Source organism: Chanodichthys erythropterus, chromosome 18 (assembly GCF_024489055.1).
Source record: "Chanodichthys erythropterus isolate Z2021 chromosome 18, ASM2448905v1, whole genome shotgun sequence".
NCBI lineage: Eukaryota > Metazoa > Chordata > Actinopteri > Cypriniformes > Xenocyprididae > Chanodichthys > Chanodichthys erythropterus.
This window is the reverse complement of record NC_090238.1, coordinates 6421718-6449693: the sequence shown is the minus strand read 5'-3', so window position 1 is coordinate 6449693 and position 27976 is coordinate 6421718. Positions and strand designations below refer to the sequence as shown.

The 27976-nt window shown below is 38.2% G+C and overlaps 1 protein-coding gene across 1 annotated transcript; it reads right to left on the bottom strand.

Moving 5' to 3' along the window:
* Window positions 1-16: 16 nt before the first annotated feature.
* grm1b (glutamate receptor, metabotropic 1b) lies at window positions 17-27736 on the bottom strand. The gene is made up of 8 exons (XM_067367228.1): window positions 27019-27736; window positions 24791-25040; window positions 19320-19555; window positions 12127-12373; window positions 10242-10410; window positions 9961-10087; window positions 5978-6908; window positions 17-851 (listed from the first exon to the last, which is right to left on the bottom strand). The coding sequence occupies exons 1-8, from the start codon at window positions 27734-27736 to the stop codon at window positions 17-19; spliced, it is 3513 nt and encodes a 1170-aa protein (XP_067223329.1).
* Window positions 27737-27976: the final 240 nt, after the last annotated feature.

Genomic DNA, 27976 nt, shown 5'->3' with positions numbered 1-27976 from the left:
CTAAAATAAATGTGTTTCAAAGGGTCGAGGAGCTTTGCTTATAGTCTCTGAGAATGACGGACGCGTACGTCAAACTCGGCGGTGTGCATAAAATGGACTCGGACACCGGGGAGTTGGCAATGGGGCTGCCCGAGCCGAGAGAATCACGAAACGGAGAAGGTGGCATCAGATCCAGAGAGTCCTCCATTGCCATTTTGATCTGCACCAACTCCTCCTCATCATGGATCTGTGCATTGTCATACATGTAGCCATGGAGAAGTCCAAACTGCTCATTTTCAACCTCCTCCAAAGGGGAGATGGGCTCGTCTGGGTAAGCACCCAGTTGCAATGGCAAAATTGGATGCGGATGCAATATTTGGGGTTGAAGCGGCAGCATCACCCTGTCGCCTGGCTCAGGCAGGCTTATGATCTCGTCCAGATCGGGCATGTTTGAACTGAACTTGACCACCTCTTGCTGAAGGTGGTCTGCGATAACATGTTGGGGGAGAACACTGTTTTTTTGTGGCACGTGTTGCTCAGGGGTGTAAAAGGTCCGATCGGCGCCCACCTCCTTCATAGGCTTGCTGACAGGCGACTGCCTGAGAGCCATCAGAGGAGGGCTGCCCGAGGGATTGTATCTGATCGGGTCGCCCTCATCCTCCTCAGCAACATTGTACAGAGTCTTGGTGCTTAAATCGGAAAACTCCATGCCTGGGTTATTGTAGGTATTAGTTAGGGGTTTGATGACAGCCGTCTGATTGGATCCGGCTTCCTGCCTCTTCACATGTACAGACAGTCTGTGCCACATGTGTTCCCCTTTCGGAGGATGTCTTGAACCTGGTTCAGACCATGACACAGACTTTCCATTAGAACTATGAACAAAATAAAGACGACTGTTATTTCACAGGAACCGAGAAAGGTGAACACAAGAACAACATTTCTCGTTCGTGTAAAAAAATTGTTTGAACAAGCAAAAAAATATGCTGAATATTATTATTATTCAGACATCTAGTGTATCCTCAAAACATTTATAGGTCAATAGAGGTGGGTGGTAATCTTATATGACCAAAATATAATCACATAACTGTTTACAGTGGGGTCCAAAAGTCTAAAACCAGCTTAAAATGTGGTCTTTTCCACATAAACCTGGATAATGTGACTCTGTACAGACAGTCAGATTTTTTTTCCAATGAATGCTCATTGGAACATGGAGAATATGATCATCAGGTTTTGTTCACATCAGCTCTAATCCCATTGTCATAAAGTAAAAGTAAAACTAAATACTAAGATTTTGAAAATTGTGTAAAATTCAACTAAACTTTTCACTCAAAAGAATAGGTTCAATATATATACATATATATATATATATATATATACATTTAATCTAATTACATAATTACATGTACAGATTAATTCATCTAATTAGCCGCACATCAAATTTAGCTGAAAAATTACTCCCAAAAGATCATTTAAAGTCATTATTAATTGTGTTAAATCAGAAAAGCATCAAATAGACATTACAAAAAGTAGCTTTAGAAAGAAATATTTTATTTGATTCAACATAAATTTACACAAACTTTTAGGTTACAACGGCCATAATTTTTTTTCAGCAGCTGCATCTGAATTGGTATTTAAATATATTTACAGACCAAAAGTTTGGTTACCAACATTCTTCAAAATATCTTCTTTTATGTTTCGCAAAAGAAAATTCATTGAGGTTTGAAATGATCCAAGGGAGAGTAAATGTAAATAAACAGAATTTTCATTTTTTGGCAAAGTATCCCCAAAACATGAAATTATAATGAAATGACAAAACAAAAAAAAACAAACAAAAAAAACAAAAAAAAAGTAGGTGGTGGTAAATGTCTAAATGAGTTATTGAGTCATTCATTCAGTTCATTCAAACGGCTGATTCATTCAGGAATTAAGTAAATGGCTCTCTTTATAAATGGGCCATTGAATCATTGAATCATCCGAATGTTTTGCTCAAAACGTTGAGTTATGTATACAACTACTGTTCCCAGAAGGAGGGAAACGAGGTATGACTATGGAATATCACGCTCTTGCTCGATTTGATAAAGACACATTCGCCCCTGAAAGGCCAATGCCACATGACAACTCAATGTTCCCATTCAGTCAGTTTACTCGGTACAACACATGACTATATGGGACATATATTTACACCCCGCAAAGCCTGTAATCTAAATAGACAAACTCTCATGCCCTGATGACGCAGCGGAGCCAATGTTGCCTCTGTGTATTTCGTGAATATGTGCATTGCAAGGGATAGCCTGAACAGCAGGACCTAAATGCAGTCCCCTCGAAGGAGAACCCCAGGAATTTTCTGTGCCCTGGGTGGATTGTGATATGCAAAATGTGCAAATCCACCAATGTATACCATTCACGGGGATGCAGAGAGAATAGCAATGGACGTACTGTAAGTATTTCAAACTTGTAATGTCTGATGTGCTTGGTCATCTGCCATAAATTGGGAGGAGGAAGTAACGACTATAAAACCCTTCCTCCATTTTCCCTTGTGGAACCACCTGAATTGCCCCTTTACTGAGGAGAACACAAATTTCTTCCCTCAACACTGGGGAAGCCTCTTCCGACACTGTAGTCGTAATTACTCTGCCGAAACAGGTGGGGGCGCGAAAGGAACTGCAGCTGATAGCCCCAATGAATCGTGCAAAGAACCTACGGTGTTAGTACATGTGCGGCACTGCTCAAGACAGTCATTACCTGGAGAACCCCCGTATCTTTTTGTGAACGTTGCTGGATATTGCATATTACTGCATTTTCCTTCTCTGTTGGCACACGGCCCAATTGTGAAGTTAATTGTTTCAGTACATTTTGATTGCTTTGGCAAATCATCACATAAGGCAAAAAAATGTTTTTATTGATAACGAACTTAAAGCTGAACCCGCTCTCTTGCAGGGTCCTTTTTGCATTGAGAGAAGAAAGCAGCTGCCTCTGGGCCGACATTCTTTCCCCATCTGCGAGCTAGGGAGCCGACTACCCCTTCTTTCCTGCGGAGAAATGTCTCCCTTTCTTTGGGGGCGGTCCCTTCTTTCCCACCCCCACCTGTATGCGCCCATCCACGTTGCATGCAGTATGTAGTTGGCTGTGGATCGTACTTCCCCAATGAGCTTGTCACATGGCCTCCCCCTTGACTTGGCCTCATTTCCCCCAAGCAAATAGCCTGGTAAGTCTGCAGTAAGGACATAGTTCTCTAATCTCTAACCGTGCCGGCCTGATCACTATAAATCCTGCTAAACTGTTCCCCCGCTCCTTCGAATTTGGTGAACTTATTCATCCCCGGCATTGGAGGAGGGGGAGACATGGGTTTTTAGCCATGAAGTTGTAAGCTCCGCCACACAATCTGGGTAAAGCTTTAGGCATGCTCTTACCACTGTTTGCACGGGAGACAAATAGAAACCGGCCAAAGCACGAGCTTTTCTGAATCAGATGAGGGGCAGGCCGCTCCACCAACAGCTTTCCTGACGCTCACTGATACAGCTCAATTAAAAGGATTTGCTGTGTTTTGTGTGAGGAAAGCTTATTAGCCCTTTGTTAGCGAAGCTAAACTTATGCTAAAAAGTTTCTCTTTTCTGCCTTAGTTTTGACAAGAACCACCACGTGGCCTTTCCTTGGCATGATAGTATTCTAGCAGCATGGTGATAATGCATATGACTGCATTTAAATGCTATGGGCAGGTAACCCACTCCCCCCCCCACTGTCATGTGTTATTGGCATTACAGGTGTGAATAAAGGTGTCTTCAGCAAATGGCGCAAGAGCGCTATATCCCATAGTCATATGTTGTACCAAGTGAATCCACTGAATGGGAACGCTGATTAATTCAGGAATTATGTAAATTGCTCTTTTTTATTAATGATTTTATTAATTTAATAACTTTTTTTCACTTAAAAAAACATGAATTAATTCAAAACAAAACAGAACAACAGTTCTGCTCTGACTTTATAGGTAATATTTTCACTGACAATTAAATTAACACGTTAAATGCGACAGTCCTAATACGCCGCGTTCCAAATTATTATGCAAGTGACATATCAGTAAGGTTTCAGTACAATAAACATTCAGATTTTTGTTTTTCTAAGAAAATGTTTGTTTGTTTATTTATCCATGTCTTTTTAGATAACTGGTATCAATCTCAGACAAAATAATTTGCCAGGTTTATGGAAACCGTACTTAGAGGTTGTTCCACATTATTAAGCATGTCACAGTTCTCATGCAATATGGGGAGGAAGAAAGATCTTTTTGAAGATGAAAAGCATGAAATGGTGCAATGTTGTGAAAAAGGCATGAAAACAACTAATATTGTGTGAAACTGAATCGAGATTATCAAATTATCATAAGATTTGTGAGTGATTTAAAGCACAGCAGAACCTGCTCTTTGTAAGGTTTGGTTTGGAGTGGCTGAAATGCATCTTTACACACAACTGCCAGCCTGCATGGAGAGCATCTTGAGACTCCAGAGACACCAGGAGCTTCAAATACCTGTTTGGCTCAAATACACTGGCTTTTTTATAGCTGCCCTTTTAATACAATTATTTTTTTGACAGGAACTTTCATTAATATACCTTTATCTGAACCTTCTAGTTCTGCTGTGCTTTTAATCACTCACAAATCTTATGATAATTCGATAATCTCCATTCAGTTTCACACAATATTAGTTGTTTTCATGCCTTTTCACCATTTCATTCTTTTCATCTTCAGAAAGATCTTTCTTCCTCCCCATATTTCATGAGAACTGTGACTTGCTTAATAATGTGGAACAACCTCTAAGTAGGGTTTCCATAGACCTGGCAAATTATTTTGTCTGAGATTGATACCTAAAAAGACATGGATAAATAAACAAACAAACATTTTCTTAGAAAAACTAAAATCTGAATGTTTATTCTACTGAAATCTTACCAATATGTCACTTGCATAATAATTTGGAACGCGGTATATATATATATATATATATATATATATATATATATATATATATATATATATATATATATATATATATATATATATATATATATATATATATATATATATATATTAATCTAAATATTAAAATATTTAATATAATATAATAAAATATTTAAATAGAAAATATTACATTGAAAATAGTTAAATAGCAGCATTTCTACTAGTGCTCTCAGACTTTTGTTCCCCACTTTATAACACAAAATACATTACAAATAAAAGGAACTTCAGCTTATTTTATTATTTTCACATTTTACTTGACTCAGAACAAAATACCTGATTATTCCTAACAAATTAATCAGTCTGGCATCAGTGCACAAACAGCTTCGCATTATGGAAAATTTAAATTGAAAAAATACTGAAAACAGTAAAACTAATAATATAAAACAATTAGTTGCAACTCTAAATTCTGACCACATCTGTTGCAAAACAGCAGATATACATAATATGATCTATATTAAATGCAACAATTTGCAACTGTAAACAACTAGGTGCAAAGGTCATCCACATCTTGCCTTGTTTGGGACACGTCCTGCTCAGTATTTTTCATTACTCATGTTTTTTTTTTGTTTTTTGTTTTTTTACTCACTACTTTCATGTGTAGATACCATGAATATATCTACTGTGGAATAAAAATTATAGTAAAATCTCTTCCGGCTGAAACACTCCTTCCATTAACTGATATACACCATCAAACCGCCAGCAACTCAATAGTTAGTTGTAGAAGAATAATAAATCTTGCACTCTTGCGCTACATCTAAATCTACAGTCACACAGTCTCTCTCAGCCCTGCTGCTTAGACGCCCCTGGGTGCGCAGGTTTTAATTGTAGTTGACCTGCAATCACAAGAAGTCTGAGAGAGCCGTTAATTGAGGAAGCTCTTGGAAATGGCTTGATCCTGAGGTCTGGAGAGAAGCCAGAATTACAGGACTGGACCCATGGGCTCTAATGCAACAGGACTTAGAAAGACTGCGCTAGTGTCGCTGAGTTACTTACTTGGCATTTCCAGATGTGTTCTTCTTACGTTTGAACATGTTTAGCAGGCTGTTGCTCCTGCAAGCAATTTTTCCATCGCCCACGTGCATACGCACCACATCGGAGGTAGTGAACGCGCTGCGTACGTTCCTCTCGGGCTTGGCGATGATTATGTACATTTTTGGCGTGAACATGCAGCCGAGAGCCACTGTCACACTGAGACTCACGGAGAAGGATGTGGTGATGATCTTGTAGTTGGAGCCGAAGTAAATCGGCACAAAGGCCAACCAGATAATACAGGTAGTGTACATGGTGAAGGCAATGTACTTGGCCTCGTTGAAGTTGGCAGGGACGTTGCGAGTTTTAAACGCATAATAGGTGCAGCTGAGAATGAGCAGGCCATTGTAGCCCAGTGGTGCCACCATGCCCAAATTACTGGTATTGCATATTAGAAACACTTCTCGAATACTGGGATAGGACTTGATTGGCTCCGGAGGCTCCAGGATAATCAATGTGACCTCCAAAGTCAGTTGCACACTGATGAGGATGAACGCGATCACTACTTGCGCCCAGGCACTCATGAAGCGCGGTTTGCGCGTGCATATCTTCTTCTTGCTGCCGGCCAGAATGCGAGCAATGCGGTTGGTCTTGGTCACGAGAGCTGAGTAGCACATGGAGGCAGAGAGGCCAACGAGGAGGCGCTGCAGGTAGCATGAGGCTAGGGTGGGACGGGCGATGAGAGTGAATGGGCAAATGTAACCCAGGAAGATGCCAGCCAGGATGATATAGCAAAGTTCACGGCTGGAGGACTTGACGACTGGCGTGTCTCGGTACAGTATGAAGATGAAGGTGACAAAACTGGTCACTAGGATGCCCAGACATGAAAAGACGACAGCCGCAATGGATTCAGGATGACTCCACTCCAGGTAGCGAAGGGGAAGTGGCTCACAGACTGAAGAAAGGAGACAAAATGATTATTTCAATGTGAGACTATGAACGCAATGCATGACATTATTATTAATAGCATTTGCTAAGGCAAGAATCACTATTATTATTGCTGTACTGTCGTAGTACTCAAGACCACTTTTTGAAGGTCTTGGTCTTGTCGAGGTATCGACTGCATTTGTACTCAGTCTTGTCTCGGTAATTGACTTAAAAGACTAGAGATTATATTTAAAGACCACAACTACAGAGACCACAACTACAGGAATATCTAAATTGCCCGTGCATTGTCTGATTTATTTGTTAACATGCTCTATATAGTGTCTTATTATTTTAACTGTATTTATTGATTAAATATAAGACATTTCTCAGGCAGTAAATGTGTATCTTTCAGATGAATTTGAGGAGTGCTGATCTGGTCTTGGTCTCAATCACTCAAGTCTTGGTCTTGGTCTTGACTACAACACTATACTGTGTGCAATTATTTTTTTAAGCATCAGACTTTCCATTTTGTCAGGTGTGTAATAAAGAAAAAGACAAATCCAACAGTTTTACACTGAAGGGCAGAGCCGAGCCGAGCCAAAAATACAAAACATAATATCATAGGAAACCCTCTTTGGCAACCACTTTGAACACTATAGCAAAACACAAAAATACTCAGAACACATTAGCAACGTCAAAACAACATTTTGGCAACCAGCCACAGATTTTTGGAATGAGTTTTGTTGATTTGAACCAGTTAGTAACCACCTAGCAATGTCATAGGCAACTACTCAGAATACCAAAGCAACTGTATCACAACACACCAAAAACCACACAGATAATGAGGACAGTACAGTAAGTAAACACTTTAAACACCTTAGCAACTGCATAACAACACACAAAAAAATACTTAATGTCTTGGCATTCAGTCACAGAATTCTGGGATCAGTTCTGCTAATTTGCTAAAACACAAAAGTTGGAGCTTTTCCTAAAACTTGGGCCAGTAAGTAATCACTTAGCAACACCCTAGAAACCACATGGCAGTGCACAAAAAAACACAAACACATACAGTAGCAACATCCTGGCAATTGCCCACCAAATTTTGGGATGAGTTCTGTTGATTTGGACAAGTACGCAACTACCCAGCAATGCTCTAGCAACTAATTTGAACACCCTAGCAACTGCATAAAGTTTGAACTAAATTGTAATACAATATGCTAGTGCAAGTATATAACAATTAGTTCAAACTTTGACCTGTGGAGGGCAGTAATACACTAAGCAGTTTTTACACTTCCGGAATTTTAATAGAGAAGAAGAGAGCTATAGTTCAAGATGAGCATTTATGGTTAAAACGTATATATTTTTCATTTTAAAAAAAGAAAGAAAAAAAGAGCAATGGTTTCGCTAGATAAGACCCTTATTTCTCATGTAGAGCTCTTTGAAGCTGCACTGAAACTGTAATTTTGACCTTCAACTGTTTGGGCTCCATTGAAGTCCACTATAAGGAGAATAATCCTGGAATGTTTTCATCAAAAACCTTAATTTCTTTTCGACCGAAGAAAGGAAGACATGAACATCATTGATGACATGGGGGTGAGTAAATTATCAGGAAAATTTTATTTAAAAGTGAACTAATCCTTTAAGCAAACACAAAGCAATGCATTGGCAACCAGACACAAAATTTGGGATGGGTTCTGTTAATTTGGTTCAGTAAGTAACCACCTAGCAACCACTTTTTGCTGGGGCTGGGTTCTTATGACTTGGGCCAATATACAGTGCATAACATAATCACAACACACCTGCAGAGCTTTTTCCCCATTTTACTGTGGACTCAAATGTCTATTATTCATAGGATGTGACACATTATGGATTTATGCTTCCACCAATATGCAAACACTCTAAGAGGCCAACAGGGGCTTGAGATCAAAGCATACATTGTTGAATATGAAATAAAAATGGCAAAAGCGTACACTTCGCATTGCTGCATGTCTTTGTAGGACTGGCCATCTGAGTGTGACCAGCTCGCTTATGCACCAAGTGCTAAAGTAGGTTTCCAGCTCACCTAAAAATAAACAGCACCTCCACTAAGGGACCGGCCATAAGAAAGAACCAAGCCAAAGGAGACTTCAGAGACTGCAGCAGGAGAGAGGAAATGAATGCTTCCTCATAACCAACACCAGTTTTACGAAACACCCTTTTGCATAAGATAAAACTCAAGGAGAGCTTAAGGACACAGCCATTTACATCTAGCAGGATACGCATAACCTCTTAAAAAAAAAATCAAATTCATATTTTTTAGCATTCCTGACCATTGGCGCACAAGTTTTTTCGTGAGATATGGTGAATCTGTGCATTACGGCAGTAACATAGAATGGAACTATAGAGTGAACTAATGAAAAATACATTGCTAGGACATTCTAAGCTGCTGCATTGACATTGACCATCATAGTGTATGAAAATAGGCCAGAGAAGTAGGCAGTGAAGTAGGGCTGTCACAGGCGATAAGTTGTACGGCGCAAGCAATCTGTAAAAATGATAAATGGCCTTCAAGTGTCATGGGAAACCTTTTGAAAATAGGACAGTGAAGGACTTTTAAAGAGCCAAATCAGTTATAATGCAAGACTTGGAGAATGGTCTTCTGCATGGATGTTTGATGACGCAATTGTGATGTTTTGATTCAGACACATACTTTTTCTTTTGACTTCAAAGCTCAAAAACAATTAAAGTGTATTACCAAAACTCTGGGCAAAAGCACCAGGTAAATCACTAATTACTGTATTTTGACATTTTCTAAAGAAAACAGATTGTGCTTATCCATGCAAAAGTCACCACAGTAAGTCTGATTGCTTAGAAAAATAATATGTTTCTTCTACATCTTAAAAAGAGATCTCAACCTCAACAAGAAACCAAGATACCTAAGCTTGTAATCTGAGTCTTCAATTCAACCTCAAACCCCTTCTACTTTGTCAACTATAGTCTCTATTTTAGTCTATTTTTTTTTTTTTTTTTTACTTCTCCTAAGAAGTACATTCAACAAAATGACTATTGCAATAAAATGACGACTATTGCAAAGGAAGTACCTTGCAGTTCTTCGTCTGGCCACCATCCCAGCTCACAGGCTTTGCAGGTGAACTCATCCTGGACATATTCATTGTCCTTGCAGGCTGTACAGATCCAACAACAGCTCACCTCCCCTTTCCTGATCACCTGTGAGGACACATAACCGCACATTTCACACATTTTACCAGTGCACTACAGTGTCTTTTTTTATTTTAAGGACAAGATGATGCAAAATAAAAAAAAGGCAACAATGCAAATTCCTTTTGCATAACAGTTTTTGCTAATAAATATACAAACTTACCTTGATTTCTCCTTTGGAGCAGGGCTCACTGCAGACAGATCGAACCATCTCACTGCGGTTCATCTGGATCAGATCATCATCAATACTCAGAATTCCTTCATGCCACGAGCCGACGTTTATATAGTCGTAGACTCCAGGCTCTACATACTGCAGGTTCATAATGTCATACCTTCAAGAAAGTGAGAACAGAAGAAAAAAACAGAAGATCTTTTACAGTCAATGCAAGCATAATTATTATTGTTGCTCATGGTTACATTTATGCATTTTATGCACTCGACAGATGCTTTTATCCAAACGGGAAATTGCACTGCATTTAAGATATAAGTTAAGTTTAAGTAAGAAAGTTTAAAGGAACACTCCACTTTTTTTGAAAATAGGCTCATTTTCCAACAGTTAAGTTTTACCATTTTCGAATCCATTCAGCCGATCTCCGGGTCTAGCGGTACCACTTTTAGCATAGCTTAGCATAGTTCATTGAATCTGATTAGACCGTTAGCATTGCGCTCAAAAATGACCAAAGAGTTTTGATATTTTTTCTATTTAAAACTTGACTCTTCTGTAGTTACATCGTGTACTAAGACCGACGGAAAATGAAAAGTTGCGATTTTTCTAGGCCGGTATGGCTAGGAAATATACTCTCATTCCGGCGTAATAATCAGGGAACTTTGCTGCCGTACCATGGCTGCAGCAGTGCAATGATATTACGCAGCGCCTCTCACAAATGTCTCAATGATTGCAAGGCACACTCCCTGTGCAAACATGGGGTCACAGCCACTGCATAATATCATTGGGCCTGCTGCAGCCATGGTACGGCAGCAAAGTTCCCTGATTATTTCGCCGGAATAAGATTATAGTTCCTAGCCATATCGGCCTAGAAAACCGCAACTTTTCATTTTCCGTCAGTCTTAGTACAATGAACTATGCTATGCTATGCTAAAAGTGGTACCGCCAAACCTGGAGATCAGCTGAATGGATTCGAAAACGGTAAAACTCAACTGTTTAACTCTAGGGGAGTTGGAAAATGAGCCTATTTTCAAAAAAGGTGGAGTGTTACTTTAACATTAAAGGGGACCAATTATACCCCTTCTCACAAGATGTAATATAAGTCTCTAGTGTCCCCAGAATGTGTCTGTTAAGTTTCAGCTCTAAATCCCCCACAGATCATTTATTATAGCTTGTCATATTTGCCCCTATTTGGGTGTGTGTCCCTTTAAATGCAAATGAGCTGCTGCTCCCGGCCCCTTTTCAGAAGAGGGCGGAGCTTTAACAGCTCGCTCTTCAGATACTACTCAACAACAACAAAAATCCAAAATGAGGATCGTCAGTAACGGTGTTCAGCCTTACATTGTTTAAATTGGATTTGGACACTGATGGAGAGACTCATACAACTTTTAGAATGCATCTGGACATTTCTGAATGGTTAGTGGATACATTTATGTAGTTGTTGTGGAGTTGATTCAACTCATTGACTAGCATGTGCCGTCATGTTAATCTTTTGTGCAAATCCAGAGTTGAACTGTCCTTCGTTTGTGAAACAGTCCAGCGTAAAATGATTTGCGCAAATATATATCACTTTACCGACTTTCTTCTGCACATTTCCTTCATAATTATAATTCAACCACAGTGTCCTCAGTGGCTCGGATGCAGAGAGTCTCTGGAGACTCTTATGTTCGTTGGTACATCCGATAACAGAACATTTGTAATGCATTTTTGGCACAGACATTGTGTATCTCAAGCTGCTGTGAGTGTTTGCTGAAGCCAGGCCATTGGACTCATTGGATGCACACTCCACAGTGGTTTAAAAATTAATTAATAGCTATTTTTGTGGTGTTATTCATTTAGTGCATAAAATGTAGCTTTATTTAGGCCAGTAAGTAAGACTGACCTGCCTGGCGAGTCCCCGTTTTCATCAAACCACACATCTTCTCCAGACACGCCAGTAAAGGAGGTCTTGAGGAGAAAGTCCAGCAGTTTGCTGCCATCAATGGGGTCCATCGCCTCACAAATTCCCACGTGACCCGGGCACAAGTACTCATGCATATCATGAAGGCCGTGAGCCATGGCATAGATGGCATTAATGACGAACCCCATCTTACTGTCCTGGACATAGTTGTCCTCAAGGCTTTCATAACCTGCAAGAATCAGCAAACCAAACAGCAATTATTAGAGTACCACTGCGACAACTTGAGTGTCTTAGTCAACATGAAACAACATCTGCAACCCAATTTACTTCCTTATCTAAACAGCTATTTGACTACTGGTTAACATTATCCAACAGCCTACATTGCCTAAGTGATGTTAGCTGAAAAGAAAAGACTTTTTATACAGATAATGAAGACAAATGCTTTTTCTTTGGAATAACGTGCACAGTAAAACCAAAAACGTGCATTAAGAAAGTAAATAGGGTCGATTTTGATTTCATATTGACTACAGTAAATCAATTATCAATACCTGCAAATTCTGCAAAATAATTATTCCACTTTTATCAAAATGAAAATCACTGTTACAAAAAAACCCAAAACACTGTAACAGTTGAGCCATATTTTCAGACCCCATTTTATAGAAATGTAATTTTTGAGCACTTGAAAGGGAACGATAGGGTGTCCAAAGACATTATTATTCCAAAGCCACAGGCGACATGACAGTAAGTTCTTTCTATTTCCATTGGACAGTGAATCAAAAGACAGCAGCGTTAAAACAGAAGATCAAAGGAAATGCTTGTTGTCGCCATGGCAAAGCAAACATTTATGTAACCCAACTCAGAATTGAATTATTAATGGACATGATGGTGACATTATTATTAATTGAGCCAGGAAATTAATTATTCATCCGTGTTCTCAGTCTTGCCAGTCTCCCTCATGAATCAGATAAATGTGGCTGACAATTGAAGACAAAAAAATAAATAAAAAAATTAAAATGTTCGCTGTATTAATTCAAAGGAACTGGCAATGTCAAAGGACACCCTATCGGATCATTATCTGGTGATCTGTAACAAGCCAGCAGGAAGCAGTAACAGGCACCGTAGCTTATAAATATGATGAATTCAAAGATTAAGAACACATTTTCAAAGAAAACTCTCATCATAACATGGCTCTCACATTACATATCTGTAAATAAAAGGGCATTGCAGCAAGCAACGGCAAAGCTAAAACCTAGGCATGCTTTGCTGTCTTGGTTGAGCCATCATTTTTAATGGGCACAAACCATAATAAAGCAGTGACACTTTGAGGACAAACTGAAACATTAAATCCATGTTTTATTAATGATAGAGGCAGATTGCGAGAAGGGTTTCTCAGTGTTTCTTATGCTCTGGCTCTTTATTAGATCATTTCTGTTCAAAAACAACATATTTTCTATGGTATATCAAAAGTTTGTTTACATGCAAAGAGAAATATTTACGACAGAAGGCCTCAGTAAAGATATGATACTGTGCTATGATATTTTAACCTAAATATCATCTCATTACATAAGATTTATCATTAAATCTTATCAAAAATCACATCAAAATGATTCCAATAATCAAATTAAGTTTTTTTTTTTTTTTTAAGAACAAAAAAGGGGAGGAAAAATGTGCTGTTTAATTTTGACTTTCTAACTAATTTTTAAATTAAGTAAATAAATAAGAAGTCAGCATATATGGCCCCATTTACCATGTTTCTGTGTAAATTTTCCTGGATGATAATGTGTCAACAAAACAAAACACCAAGCACTTAAACATTTTCCACCACAGTCACAGTATGACATCGATACAGTGTTTTTTTTTTTATTTTTTATTTTTAGTTGTGCATGTTTAGCAGATGCGTGTTATAAGTGGAGCCAAATCTATAGAAATAAGAAGCGTGACCTCTTTATTTCTTCTCTCTGAAGGCTCTAAATTCATATTAGCACAAGCAACTAAAAATGTTTGGAGCTTAAAAAAGTTCCCCAAAGGAACATGCAGCATAGCCAACTGGCATGATAGATCTAGTTAATGTTATTGGGATATAAAGTTCAAACCAAAGTGCCCTTACAGATGCCAATATTTTGGGGATAAAACATCCCAATAACTTCATATATTAGAGGTCAACCGATATACAGTGCTGCTTTGTGACCTTATTGTCAAGGACTGTCTTTTCTACTTAACCTTTACCAAAAATGACAGACACAGAATCATAGAACATAATTTCCTTTAAATTCATATGGTTGTACAATATCAGTCGACCTCTATCTATATTTCTGAAGTGAAGTGTCTCCACGTTAGCTCTTCAGAAAAATATTCACTTACCATCTTGGAGTTCTAGACAAAGAAATAATAACAGAACAGCACACTATGACTATTTCTCTGTTTGATTATTTGTAACAGTTTTCATTTTGCCTTTATGTTCATGTTGCATATAGAGTTAAAATTAACATTTAGCATCAAAATCATTTGACCTATATGAATGAAAGCTCACCTCTTATCTAAAACAACTAAAAAAGAAAACGAATAAATCAATAAGAATGATGTTGCAAAGCAATGCTGTAAATTAAAAAAAAAATATATGGACAACTAACATGAAAATTGCATAAAATCAGATCAGATAATAAAGTGAGTGGCATGCTTCCCTGTATTTATACTTGCACTTAAATAAGTCTATTGTATAAGGGTTAAAACAATTAAATATCTATCACACTAAAACATAAAATAGATTGCACTGTGAAACAAGATGTAGCACTGCAAATGCAGAAAAGAAAGTCAGGTGTTATTTTGACAGCATGATTATTGAGTGTTGTCTCGAAATAGTGCTTCAGCTGATGTTAAATATCAACCCAGCCAGATAGAAATGTGGCATAAAAAGAGTCAATTTACCTAGATCACCTTTTTCAGTCAGCAGAGAATGTTTCAAAGATACAAAAAGAGCAAAAAACACAACACAAAAATATGCCTTTAAATTAGTATAAACCTAATAATAAAGTATTTTACAGCATTTTCTTCTGTTTTGGAAAATAACAGCTATAGCATGCAAAATGGGTCATTCCTGTTCTGCAGTACCACTGTAACTTTTCCTTACAATCTATATGCTTGTGTTGCAATTGTAAGATATAAGAAGATATGTACTCTGGTACTCTTATATGTCTAAAACATACTCTGCTCAGACACTTCTATAACTAAAATATTAGCAGCATGGCTATGATGATGTTAACAGATCTTTAATGGTCAGTGAAGGATGATGAGTGAGCATGTCAACTTATTTATATACAGTAATTACTGTAATTTCATCAAACGGGATGAAATGTTTTTACAGGACAACCAACTATCACCACAAAACATCAAAAAAAAAAAAATCAAATCCATTGCTCACACTTACAAATGTGTGTCTGTTTTCCTCCCTCTAAAATGATGTCCCATCCTGGAGGATGATTTCAATGGCTTTTGGTAATAAAAATGATTTTACAAAAGAAAAACAATAGTGATATTGAAGAAATATGGGTGCAAAGAGTAAGGCCATTTAAGAGGGTTAGGTCTGGGTGGTATATTGAGTTTGTGCAATATATCGATACATTTTATAAATGATAGAATACAGAATAAGGCAATACTGTTGATATCGATATACAGTAGTTTAATATTATTAGCGCATCTTAAAAATAGTAAATAGCCTAGCGGAGGACACAGAGTGAGCTGCTGCAGGGAAAGTGCATAGTCCAATTTGTCCTAAACATGAGACATGCTAAATTATTAAGAGCTTTAAAATAACTGGTAAGTAAATAGTTAATTTGTAGCCTATTTAACGTGACATGCCCTGTCCTTGTCAGCTGCTCTGACAGATACTTGCACTGTTTAATGCAATGTTTTCCTTGTGCATAACTTACATTTTACAGTTATGTATATTCTCCCTGTTAATGTTAGAAAGTCATGCAAACATTTCAGTTTTGTGGATGAATTCAGGAGTGGATGAATCCTCACTTCCACTCCTGACAGCACTCCACTAAACTTCACAGGCTTCAGAGAATGCACCAAACAGACAGAGTGCAATAGAATAGCACAATAATTCTGAGTAAAAGATACATTTTGATAAGTATTTGTTGTTGGACATTAAGGGCCAGATTTACTAACGGCTTACACAAGTGCAAATCCACTTTTGGCTTTAAAAAAAAAAAAAGGTGTCAGGAATTACTAGAGACACGCACAGTTTTGCGGCTGACCTTTTTGAATATGCATTTGTAAGAGTTTCCTTTCAGATGCCAAATTTATGGGAGGAGAGTATTTAAATGAATCACGCAAGGTGATTTACTAATGTTTGCACTCAATTTACTGGTGTTTGTGTGCATCGTCAGTAGATCATGCGCAGAACTTTCCACTCCCATCGGCGCTTTTTTGGAGCTGTGCTCTCGTGCTAATTTGCCCTGTTTAGGGCAAATGTGCCGCATGTCAATTTTTAAACCTACAAGTAAGTGTATTTTCATTCTAGAAGTAACTGCAAAGTGACTATGGGGGTAATCAAATATATAGGCTAATATAATTACTAAGCGCATATGAGTGAATGTAATCAGTTACATCAAACTTTTTAAGTTATGATGTTCTCAATTTTAAGTAAGCAGAACTATCAGTTTGTAGTAATCAAGCATGTTAATTGTTCCTAACTTGAAGTACTGCATTAGCTAACTCATACATTTTGATAGCAATTAACATAAAATATTTAGTTCATTAACTTTTTTATTTTGAGTTCTTGCAAATCAATTGAGATATTTACTTAAGTGTAAACCCTAAAGGTGATGATACACGGGGCAACTTTTTGAGCAATGTTGCCGAGCAACGTTGCTTGGGCACTTTCCCACTGAGAATGAGCAACAAATATATATCTGGATACGTTAGATCGCTCGTGGGCAATTTTTTGAGATCCTCCAATCAGAATGTTAGCAGCTGATCACGTGACCGGTTCGGAGATTTCAGAAAAAATTCAAACAAGATGGTGGCCTCTCAGCGGCAGTGGAGCAGAGAAAAGGAGTGTGAACTTTTATCTTTTTACGCTAGTAAGTTGTCATGCGTCAACCCAAAACAGGGAATTTACCTCATATAATGCTTAAAATACCAACAACTGTCCGAAAGTAATGTGTGTATGCTGTAATGAAGCTATTGAATGATTTCAGTTAAATACTAAAAAGACGGGATTTTTCAACGTCTGTAGTAGCGTAGGCTGTAGGGCGTTTGACATTTAAATAGCTTTTGATGCGATCGAAGCGGGTTCGAATCCGCCTTTTGCAGAACTCACTCTTCTCCCTTTTCCTGTCACAAATCAGATCAGAAGGCATATATTTTTAATAAAAATGAAGAAAATATTTGAAAAGTTGAAATAAAGTGCCTAACAAGTGTTTAAAATAAAGTATTTATTGAGTTGGCAATAGATTTGCTCCTCTCTGATTAGTTGCTGCCAACTGTCTATTGCCCTAATTAGTTGCCCTGTGTCTCATCAGGTTGCCCGTTGACGGTAACATTGCCCAGCAACATTGCTCAAAAAGTTGCCCCGTGTATCATCACCTTAAGAAGATACAAAAAAATGAGAACAACAACTTAAAACATGTAACTTACCTGCTCTCATACCAAGCCACATGCGCTACTTGTCACCATTATGGTAACTCTCCAAAAACCCATACCAAACTCTTCTAAATTAGCATAACAAAACATTAATCACTACTAAATCTCCCACTTAACACTAATCTTGCGTTATATAACACTTTATTTTAGCATTTACTCTCCCTTTCGAGTGCCATGGGCAAAGCATGCTGGGAAATAGAAATCCCAGCCCAGTTTCAGTTAAACTTAAGTGCGTCTAAATTAAAAGAAATGAGTTCATACAACTCAAAACAATGAAATAGTTCAGTTTACTTGAAATATCTCAGTGCTGTGAACACAAAAGAAAAAGAAAGTTCTAAATACTTATAACCATTTATCTGAACTAATTTGTTCAAGTTTAGTTTAGTTTAGTTTGTCCTACTCAAACCAATTAATTATTTTGAGCATTAGGGTTTACAGCGCAGATAACATGTAGGGCCAGATTTACTAACAGCTTGCGTCAACGCAAACCCTCTTTTGGTGTTAAAAAACTACTGTCGGGATTTACTAAAGACACGCTGTACAAAATTAGCGCTAAAAAGACATGGGCTGAGTTGTTTTTGCGGCTGACCTTATTGCATATGCATTTGTAGGAGTTTCCCTTTCAGATGTAAAATTTATGGGAGGACAGTATTTAAATGAATCACGCAACGCGATTTACTAATGTTGGCGCTAGTCAATATACTGGTGTTTGCACCATTATTTAAAGCCCAAAAAAGCATGTCTTAACCCATTTTGTGACATGGCTGAAATTGTTGCTGTTGTCGTTATCCGAACATATCATAGATTGGTCATTATGGACATTATGTAAATTATTTGACTGCATCTGTGTTCTTTAATTTGCGCGTCAGCAAAACTTGCACTCTCACGCTAATTTGCCCCATTTATTTGCATTCTTAAAATAATGGTTTTAACTTGTGCTTAAAAAAAAAACACATTATTTTTGTTTTTAGATTATGTTGTTACAATGTTAGTACGATGTCAACATTTTTTGCACATTATTGTTTTCATAGCTTTCAATATGAACATTGTTTGTTCAACAACACTGGGCAGGATGTGAAATAACATTTTTTTTTAAATAAATACAGAAAAAGAGAGCTTTTTTTAATTCAAATATATATTGTTTATCACCATTCAGCCTAAAAATCCAGAGGTAGTATTTTCTGTCCATAAAGGATAAAGAGTAATATTGAAAAAAACACACTAATTGAATAAAAATTAAAACAATCCCAAGAAGCTTGACAGTTCAATTAGAGAAAGGAAAATATGAAGAAATACCTCAAGTATTTGTATATAAATTGCAGGGTTTTAGTACATAACATTCACCCAAACAAAGTAGTGAATATTCCTTAAAATTGTGATACTTTAAATAAAACTTACTCATATTAATGAATTAACATTTTATCTAATATATTAGGATGGGGTATCATATATAGTATGATGGGGACATGAAAATGTACTGCATACTAGGAATGACCCATATACAGCCTCTCTCTCTCTCCTCGTACCTGAGCAGTTCTTCTTATAATTCGTGTTTTCTTGTGGGTGTCCCGGGAGGCGACACTGGAAACGATGCTGCCAGAATTCAGCAAACCAGGGGTTTCTATTGTTGGTGTTGAGCCGTAACTTCAGATAGTACTCATCGAAGGACGTGACCTCCTCCGACTGTAGCTTCATAGTGATGCCACCAGCAGCTTCCTGTTCATAGCCCTCCACGACCTCATCCCTGTCTGCCCAGCCATCACTGAAGGAAACGGGTCACAAAGTGTCTAATAAGTCACCTAATTACCACCAGCTTCCTTATCAATCTCTCACCTGCAATGCCTAAAAAACACTGACCTACTTTAGCACAGACTCAGCATGCACAATACTTACTCTGTGTTACAACTTTCATCATTAGAGCATAAGTGATGAGATTATGACTGCCAGCAGATTGATATATTCTTTTCTGAAACAATTCTTTTGCTAAAACAATGCTTTTAGCTGCAACATCCAAAGTTAAACAGTGTGCAACTGGCTGTCTCTGCAATGCATAAACTGCTGGCATATCAAAATAGCATGAACACATTTATATGAACTATAATATAGCAGGCAGTAGTCTATATTAGGCCAGCATTGGTCCCAGGTTTTATTAGTCCCAGTCCATTCCTTGAGCTCATAATGAAGGTATCTTTATGTGGTCATGGCATCATCAGCACCATCTGCCTCTCAGCATCTTCCTGGCAGCACACCAAAAACTGACTATTATTAGTTGACACTTCATATTTCACAGATGACAACAATTTACCATGAGCAGCTGACAAGCGTTGTGTCTTCTCATTGCGATTACAACTTTGTATTACCAAAGAAATGCCATTATCAAATGTTCTTCAACTTCAGGCACTTTTATTTCCCAGGGGTTGATTTTAATTAAAACCAAAAGATTTCAGATTTTTTTTTTAGGTTAAATTAAATCCGTCTTGGAAAGTTTTTGCCATGTCGTGTGAAAAACTCAATTTTATATATCATTTGAAATGACATGAAAGATGGATTAGACACTCATTTGTGTTATTTTAAGGGTACACTATGTAACTTTTTTGTTCAAAATTAACAAAATTTTGACCCTGATTCACTGATTTTATCCTGATTCACTATGATACGTGTTTATATTTTAGATCTGTCAGGATGGTTTTCGTGGGAAATTGCATACATCACTCGCCCATGCGTGTCTCGTGGTGTGGGAGTGGCATACACTGAAAAAAAGAAAAAGGTAACCTAAAATGATAACATTTAAATTAACTGATTTTATTCAAGTTGAAAATAAGACTTAATATTGCTGAAATCAACCTAAATTCATTAGTTTATACTAACAAAAGTCAATGTATGGTTTTAAATCGAGTACAAAATAACTCTTTATGGTGACAATTTCAGGTAACCACTTTTTACAGTTTATGTTAGTTGTCACAACAAGTGAGAAAGACATAGAGTAGCTAAATCTTGAACCTCGAACTCATGGTAATCATTTGTTTTAAATAAACGGCGAACAGAGGAGAGTGTCAGGGTTACATCTGTTTTGGACTGTTCTGTTCTGTTTTGTTTGTCTTTTGTCACATCTCCTCCTTTGTTCAGTTTTTCCCGCCATTATTTTGTTTCAAGGTATACCTTGACAAAGGCTTTGTGCCCAATAAAAACATTTTGTAAGTGAGTGTACAGTCAAATCTCTCATATATATTAAGTTCCCTTTGTTTGCCTTGTTCCCTGGGTTCTCCCTCTCTCTCTCTGTCGGTTCTCGTTTATTGTGAATGTGGTTGTCTCCTGTTTAACTCCTGGTTCCTGTGTATTTCGTAATTAAAGTCTGCATTCCTGCAAATCTCCTCGTTGTGAGTGTTCCTACACCATGCAACGTTGCAGAAGAACCAACCACAAAAGGATGATCCCAGCTGAGGATTACCTGGCCTCCCTACGGCAGAATGGACGTCCTCTGGAGTGGTACGTGGAGGAATTTTTGGATTATTCCCATCTGGTGAGTTGGAGCGAGTCCTCACTCAAGGCCTACTTTTGGATAAGACTGGATAGTGAATTATATCAGTTCTTGTTTCCTGGTCATTATAATTTGCCTCTAGTCAATTTCATTAATTTTGTCCTCTGGCTATATAAATCTGATTTCATGGTTGAAGTTAAAAAGGGCAATAGCACGTATCCAGTCCTATTCCGAAAGAGTTTGGCCACTCCAACTCATCCCAATCCTGCAACCAATTCCTGCACGTCCTTTAACATCGGGACCATCATGGCCACTCCAGAGTTCACTACAGCCCCAGAGTCCATTCCAGAGCCTTGTCACAAGATGGCCGCCACTCCTGAGCCTCGTTGCAAGATGGCCGCCATTCCAGAGCCTCATTGCAAGATGGCCGCCATTCCAGAGCCTCGTTGCAAGATGGCCGCCATTCCAGAGCCTCGTCGTAAGATGGCCGCCATTCCAGAGCCTTGTTGCAAGATGGCCACCACTCCAGAGCCTCGTCGCAAGAAGGCCGCCACTCCTGAGCCTCGTCCTAAGATGGCCGCCACTCCCGAGCCTCATCCTAAGATGGCCGCCGCCAGACCTGAGCCCTTGGTCAAGATGGCCACCTTGACACCTGAGCCCTCAGTCAAGATGGCCGCCGCCACGCCTGAGTCCTCGGTCAAGATGGCTGCCGCCACGCCTGAACCCTCAGTCAAGTTGGCCACCTCACTTGTGCCTTTAGGCCTTTAAGTGGAGTATGAGGGGATGTCCTGGAGCCCAGAGATGGTTTCAGCCCCTGAGTCTGCTCCAGTGTCTTCTCTAGCCCCTGAGTTCACTCCAGTGTCTTCGCCAGCCCCTGAACCTGCTCCAGTCTCCTCAGCCTGTGACCAGAATCCAATAATGGCTTCAGCCCATGACCATCATCCAGTGATGGCTTCAGCCCCTGACCAGTGTCCAATGATGGCCTCAGAGGCAACTCCCTTCCTTGTCCCGAGGCAAATCCCTTCCTCGTCCCGAGTCCAGATGCGACTCCCTGCCTCGTTGAGAGCCCAGAGATGGCTCCAGTCCCTGAGCTTGCTCCAGTCCCCGAGTCAGCTCCAGACTCCGCTCCAGTCCCCGAGTCTGCTCAAGAGTCTGGGTTAACTCCTGGCTCCTGTGTATTTTGTCATTAAAGTCTGCATTCCTGCAAATCTCCTTGTTGTGAGTGTTCCTACACCATGCAACGTTACAGAGGATGCTGGCAAAAAGAGAACGCTACAGAGCTTGTAATAAAAGGAGAATCAACATGGGCTTGGTTTTTCAGAGATGACAGGATCTGAGGGATTTGGAATGTTGTAAAAGTGACACAAAGATGGCATATTTATTACTCAACATGTGAGTAAGGTATTTTATTGAACAGATAAATTGCCATATGTAGCTCTCTAACAGAGTTCACTGTAAAGCTTTCTATTGTAAAAGGTATGGTTGTTGTAGCGTTGTGTAATTTATTTTCAAGGATGTACCGTGTCTATTAATGGGTATAGCTACAGTAAAGTCTTCAGCTAGTCAGCTTAAGATCCTTTCAATCTAAATTGGTTATATCTCTTAAGCCTAGTAGCAGTGAATATTTAATGAACAGCAGGAAAACCTTATTCATCAGCACAGTCAAGCACAGAGCCAAAGCACAACCAAAACAATGTACTTCTGCAAAATCCATTAATAAAGGCCTTCTGAAGTAAAGAGATGCGTTTTGTGTAAGAAAAATATCCATATTTAACACGTTGTAGAGTAAAATAATTAACCTCTTTGTGAACTTTTTGAAGCGTCAAAGTGGTAGTTCAGTAGCTGTCTATGGAGGGACAGAAAGCTCTCAGATTTCATCAAAAAGATCTTCATTTGTGTTCTGAAGATGAACAAAAGTCTTACGGGTTTGGAACGACATGAGGGTGAGTAATTAATGACAGAATTTTCATTTTTGGGTGAACTAACCCTTTAAGTTTTCTAAAGTATCTAAAGTATTATTATATAAAGTAAAATTATCTTAAGTATTCTAAACCCCACAGGTGATAAACACATGTCGACATTCAAGCATATTCATTTCCAAAAAACAACACTAAAATTCATCATTAGTAACTTAATGCATGTGCCGCAGTCAGATCATCTGTGCACCCAAGCTCTAGCCCACTTCTTGGCTCATTTGAATCAGACATGACCAAACTGTTATTGAGACTCGCTCTAAGTGGTTCATTGAATCAGTTAGCTGTTGACTTGAGTCTTGAAAAGGGCTGTCGTAATGAACTTTCATTATGATCGTATGTGGCAACATTGGGAGAGAAGCTTGTTCTCGCTGCCTTGTAAATTTACTAAATTAGAATTGGTGGTCCATTTATTTGTCCTACATTCATATAGGAGCCTTTATCCTTCATACATTCACCGTGGCAGAATGGATACATTATGCAAACAAAAAGCCCCAATGCATGTAGGACAAATGACCACCAACAATTTTGGAGGGAACATTAAAAATTACATTCATAATTTATTACTTATAAATAACCAAGTTAAAAAAGTAAGAAGTGTTCATGATAAAGTTAAACACAAAAGTGTTAATAAAGCTTGAGTCGTTTGTGTGATTTGTGAACCGATTCAATAAGTTCTTCGTAAGAATCTGTTCAAAAGAATCATTTGCTCACGAAGCAGACATTGCTATAGTGTCGACATGGGTATCTATTTTTTCAGTTGAGAAATAACATGTTTTAATGAAATCTAGTGGAATAAAAAAATTATTTTTTTCTCTCTTTGGAATGTAAAGAGGTAAAAAAAAAAGTTTTCCCAAAATAAAAAATATTCTGATTAAAATAAAGATACCAAAGTGGTTCAGGTGGTGCTCACTGCAGAGCCAAATGATGCAAAGTTCAACTCTTCTGAAAACCACTACTTTTTCCTGTGGAACGCAGAGGCTTGACCTTTGACCTAGTTTGTTACATGCCATATGTCTCAAATTATAATTTACTAAATTTAAATGTTTTTGTAATAAGTGTCTCAAATTCATCATTCATCTCAAATACATAACATTAAAACAGAATAGTTTTAACTTATTCTGTGTAAACATTTTAACTGGTCAAATCAGCCTGGTGCGACTAGTATATCTTTCAGTTAATTACTGAAGTATATGGCTTTGAATTAGCCTCCTTTAAACTGTCTCCTTGACCTAGAATAAAGAAGCCTTGGCCAACTGATGTTCCTCTTTCACTCCATAGAGACTGCACTGGCATTAAGATAGAGGTTTGAAATACTTTACACCAACAAGAGGGTTGTGCCGAGTAAAAAAAAAAAAAATTCCCAAGGGACAGTCATACATCATTTTAATATCTCATTAATAGAAACCTGCAGCATCAGGATATCATGATAATTTCTAAAATCTCTCTGATAGATCTGGTGCTTTATGAAACTATCAAGGATTATGCTTTAATGTGTCCCTGAAGTGCCACATTTCATTAAATTGAAAACTAAGCTTATAGTCACCTGCCAATGAGGAGGAATTCTCCAGCTACACCAAGGCGTCTCATGGCCATGAGGAGACCACGAACAGTCATACCCTCGCAGAAACAGACCACCACGCGAGCTTTGGGCAGACGTTCTCGCAGTTTCCTCAGCAGCCGGTCGAAGTGTTTCTCCCCAGCATTGCTGTAGATCTTGTCAGAGTGTGCGATACACAGACCCTCTTGAGATGCCAGTTCCTTGAAGGCCTCCATCCCACTCTCGCCATAGTTTCCTGAGGAACGACATTAAAACACAAGAGCATTCGCATTACCTCGATCCAACTCACCAGAGACTGCAGTGCAAATGCAATTAGGTGGATAGCTTAACAGCTTCTTCAAAGGTCTTCTAAGCAGATGAACACTGCAAACTGACTTTAACCTGACTTACATTAAAAGTGTCATGTCCTTTCTTAATAATATTACACAGACCTGTTGACATTTTAGCCCATTTTATAAACTAAATAGGCAGAGTTGTCTATTAGTTTTCAAAATGCAAGAATTGGCTTTTCAGTTCAGGATATTGAATTGGGAATGACAAAATTAGAGATGCACCAATTCTAAATTTCTCCACTGATACCAGTAGAGGATTATTCATACCAATAGTTTGGGGGTTCTGCCTTTTATACCTTTTTTTAAATTAATGATAATTTCATTATAATTAATGCCTAATCATTATATTTTTATTTATTATATTTTGAAAGAAATGCAGTTCTGTCATGACAACTCTTGTGTTTGGCATGGTAATGAGTATGACAATGTTGATATGTTTGGTCTTGGTGGAATAGATCTGTTACGCTGCTGCAGAGCAAGTACGGGATTTGTTACTGCCAATGCATACACAACATGCTGCTGTGAGCAAGTAAGACATGCTGCTGCAGTCTATACAGGTGGAGCTGGGGAAGGTGGAGAGTTTTTTTTTTTTTTTTTTTAAGGTGGGTCATTTTTATTTAAAAACTTTATTTTCTCCATTTCAACAATTTGTTTCAGAGTAACTGATATCAGTTACCAACAAATACATTACTCAAATTGATATTAAACACGCATTCACTTAATTCTGAAGATTAAATTAATATTTAACTTTCTGAAATGTCATTAATTCATATAATTACTATTAATTTTGAAAATCAAACAGGTTTCTTAGCACTTTCTTTATAAATTCAGTTTGTTTTCCTGCCCTCTTTTGATTGACAGGATATATCGGCCCTGACTAACGGCCGTTTTTAAACTAGCGCAATTAATCTTTTACCAGCCAATACAGATTATTGGCCAATATATCAGTGCATCATCTCTAGACAAAATATGTTTATTTTCTGATTAGCAATTTAGTACAACACAACATCTATATTCACAATTCACAATTCAATTGAAAAAGCATTACTGTTACTTAAAATGTACAATTTCATGTCAACTGGGTGAGTGAAAAAAATAATAATGAATGATTAAAAGAATGAAGAATAAACAAATGAATGAATGAACCAACACACACAACACAAATAGTGAACAAAATAATGAACAACTGACTTGAGTGAATGAATGAAGAATGAACAACTGAAAGAAAAGAAAAAACAAAACAACAAAATGAATGAATGAACAAAGTAACAAAATACTGACAATGAAATAAGCAAATGAATGAATGAACTGAAGACTACAGATGATGACACAAACATTTATTTCATTGAATGATTTGAGAGCTCAGCTTGTGACCCTGATTGTGCTTTCAAATGCTGTTAAGAAGATTACGGTTACTTTTTAATCACAGATTGGGTCGTATTTGGAATAATGTGTTGTGCTTGACATGAGACCAATATCAATCTCTTGATAATGATATGGTGATTAAAAATGTCTCGTACATTGACAGTTTTGACCCTGCATGGTTGAAGATTCTTTCATTTCATGCAATTTAGATGTTTCTCCTGGACACCAATGATACTCAATGGAAAGCAAATAGAAAATTCCATTTCTTCTCATAAAGTTTCATAATAGATCTTAAAGTGTTAAACCATGCTCTGATTCTGCAATCAAATTTAAAGATTTCTTATGAAATTCCTCCAAAATCAAATGATCTAAGCTACTTTACAACATTCATTTTATAGTTCTAAACTCTTGTTGTACACCCAAACATCCAAATTTGTGTTTCTCAGGAGAAGCATCTTGATACTTCAGAACTCCAGTACATACAGCATCCTGAGCTACAGAAGAGCTATAACTCACCCTCAGTGTGAACTGCTGACACATACGTCCAGTTGTAGCGTTTAACAATGTCCAAGAGAGCTCTGGCCTGAAGAGTGTCAGAGGGCACGACCCTAAGGAAGTACTTAAAGAGGGTTTTATCACTCAGATCAATGCTTGTTGCTGAGTACGCAATCTGAGGGATGTTGAACAGTTGCAGCAGGTTCTGAACTTGAATGGCCACTGAGCTGGATCCAGGTCCAATCACACCAGCGATGGGCTTTTTGGTGGCCGGTGGCTGAGCGGAAGGATTTCCCTCAACGCACCATTTCAGCCCGTCTCTTTCATCACGGATGGAAATGAGAGAATCTCTTATGAACTCAATGCTCTGTTCCAAAGCCACTGATGAGTGCCAGCAGGAGTCCCTTATTTCGCAACCCAGAGTGATGTTGGGAAGAAGGTTGGGATCAGCGTTAATTCTATCCAGTGTGTGGAACATCGCTTCCACTCTTTGGATCCCGTACTGTTCTCTGATCTCGCCGCACTTTCTCTCCGAGACCTTCTCAGCCGACGGTTGATGATGGACAGAAAACAGAGCGCCGATGATGATATCGCCATCCATCCTTGCCACCGAGCGGGATACTGCCCTGGGTATCACTGACCTCTGATGAACATCAGCTGATGAGTTGGGACGGGTACAAAACAATAAGACTGAAAGACACAAAATAATGATGATATTTATTCTCAGCATCATCCTCATGGTGTCAGATGTCTTCACTTCAAATCAGCTCCATCTTGCTGGTAAGAGACACAGATATTTGTTGCATTCCAGTCCAGCCATGATCATCCAAAAACAGCTTCTCTGCATAAAAAAGATGAGAATGAATCACTTCATATCATATTTTAGCAGCAGCATACAGATGAAATAAACTGTCATGGTTTGTTCTTTTATAATTCATGCCAGTAGATTAAAGTCAGTGAATTGAGTGTGTACTGCGTT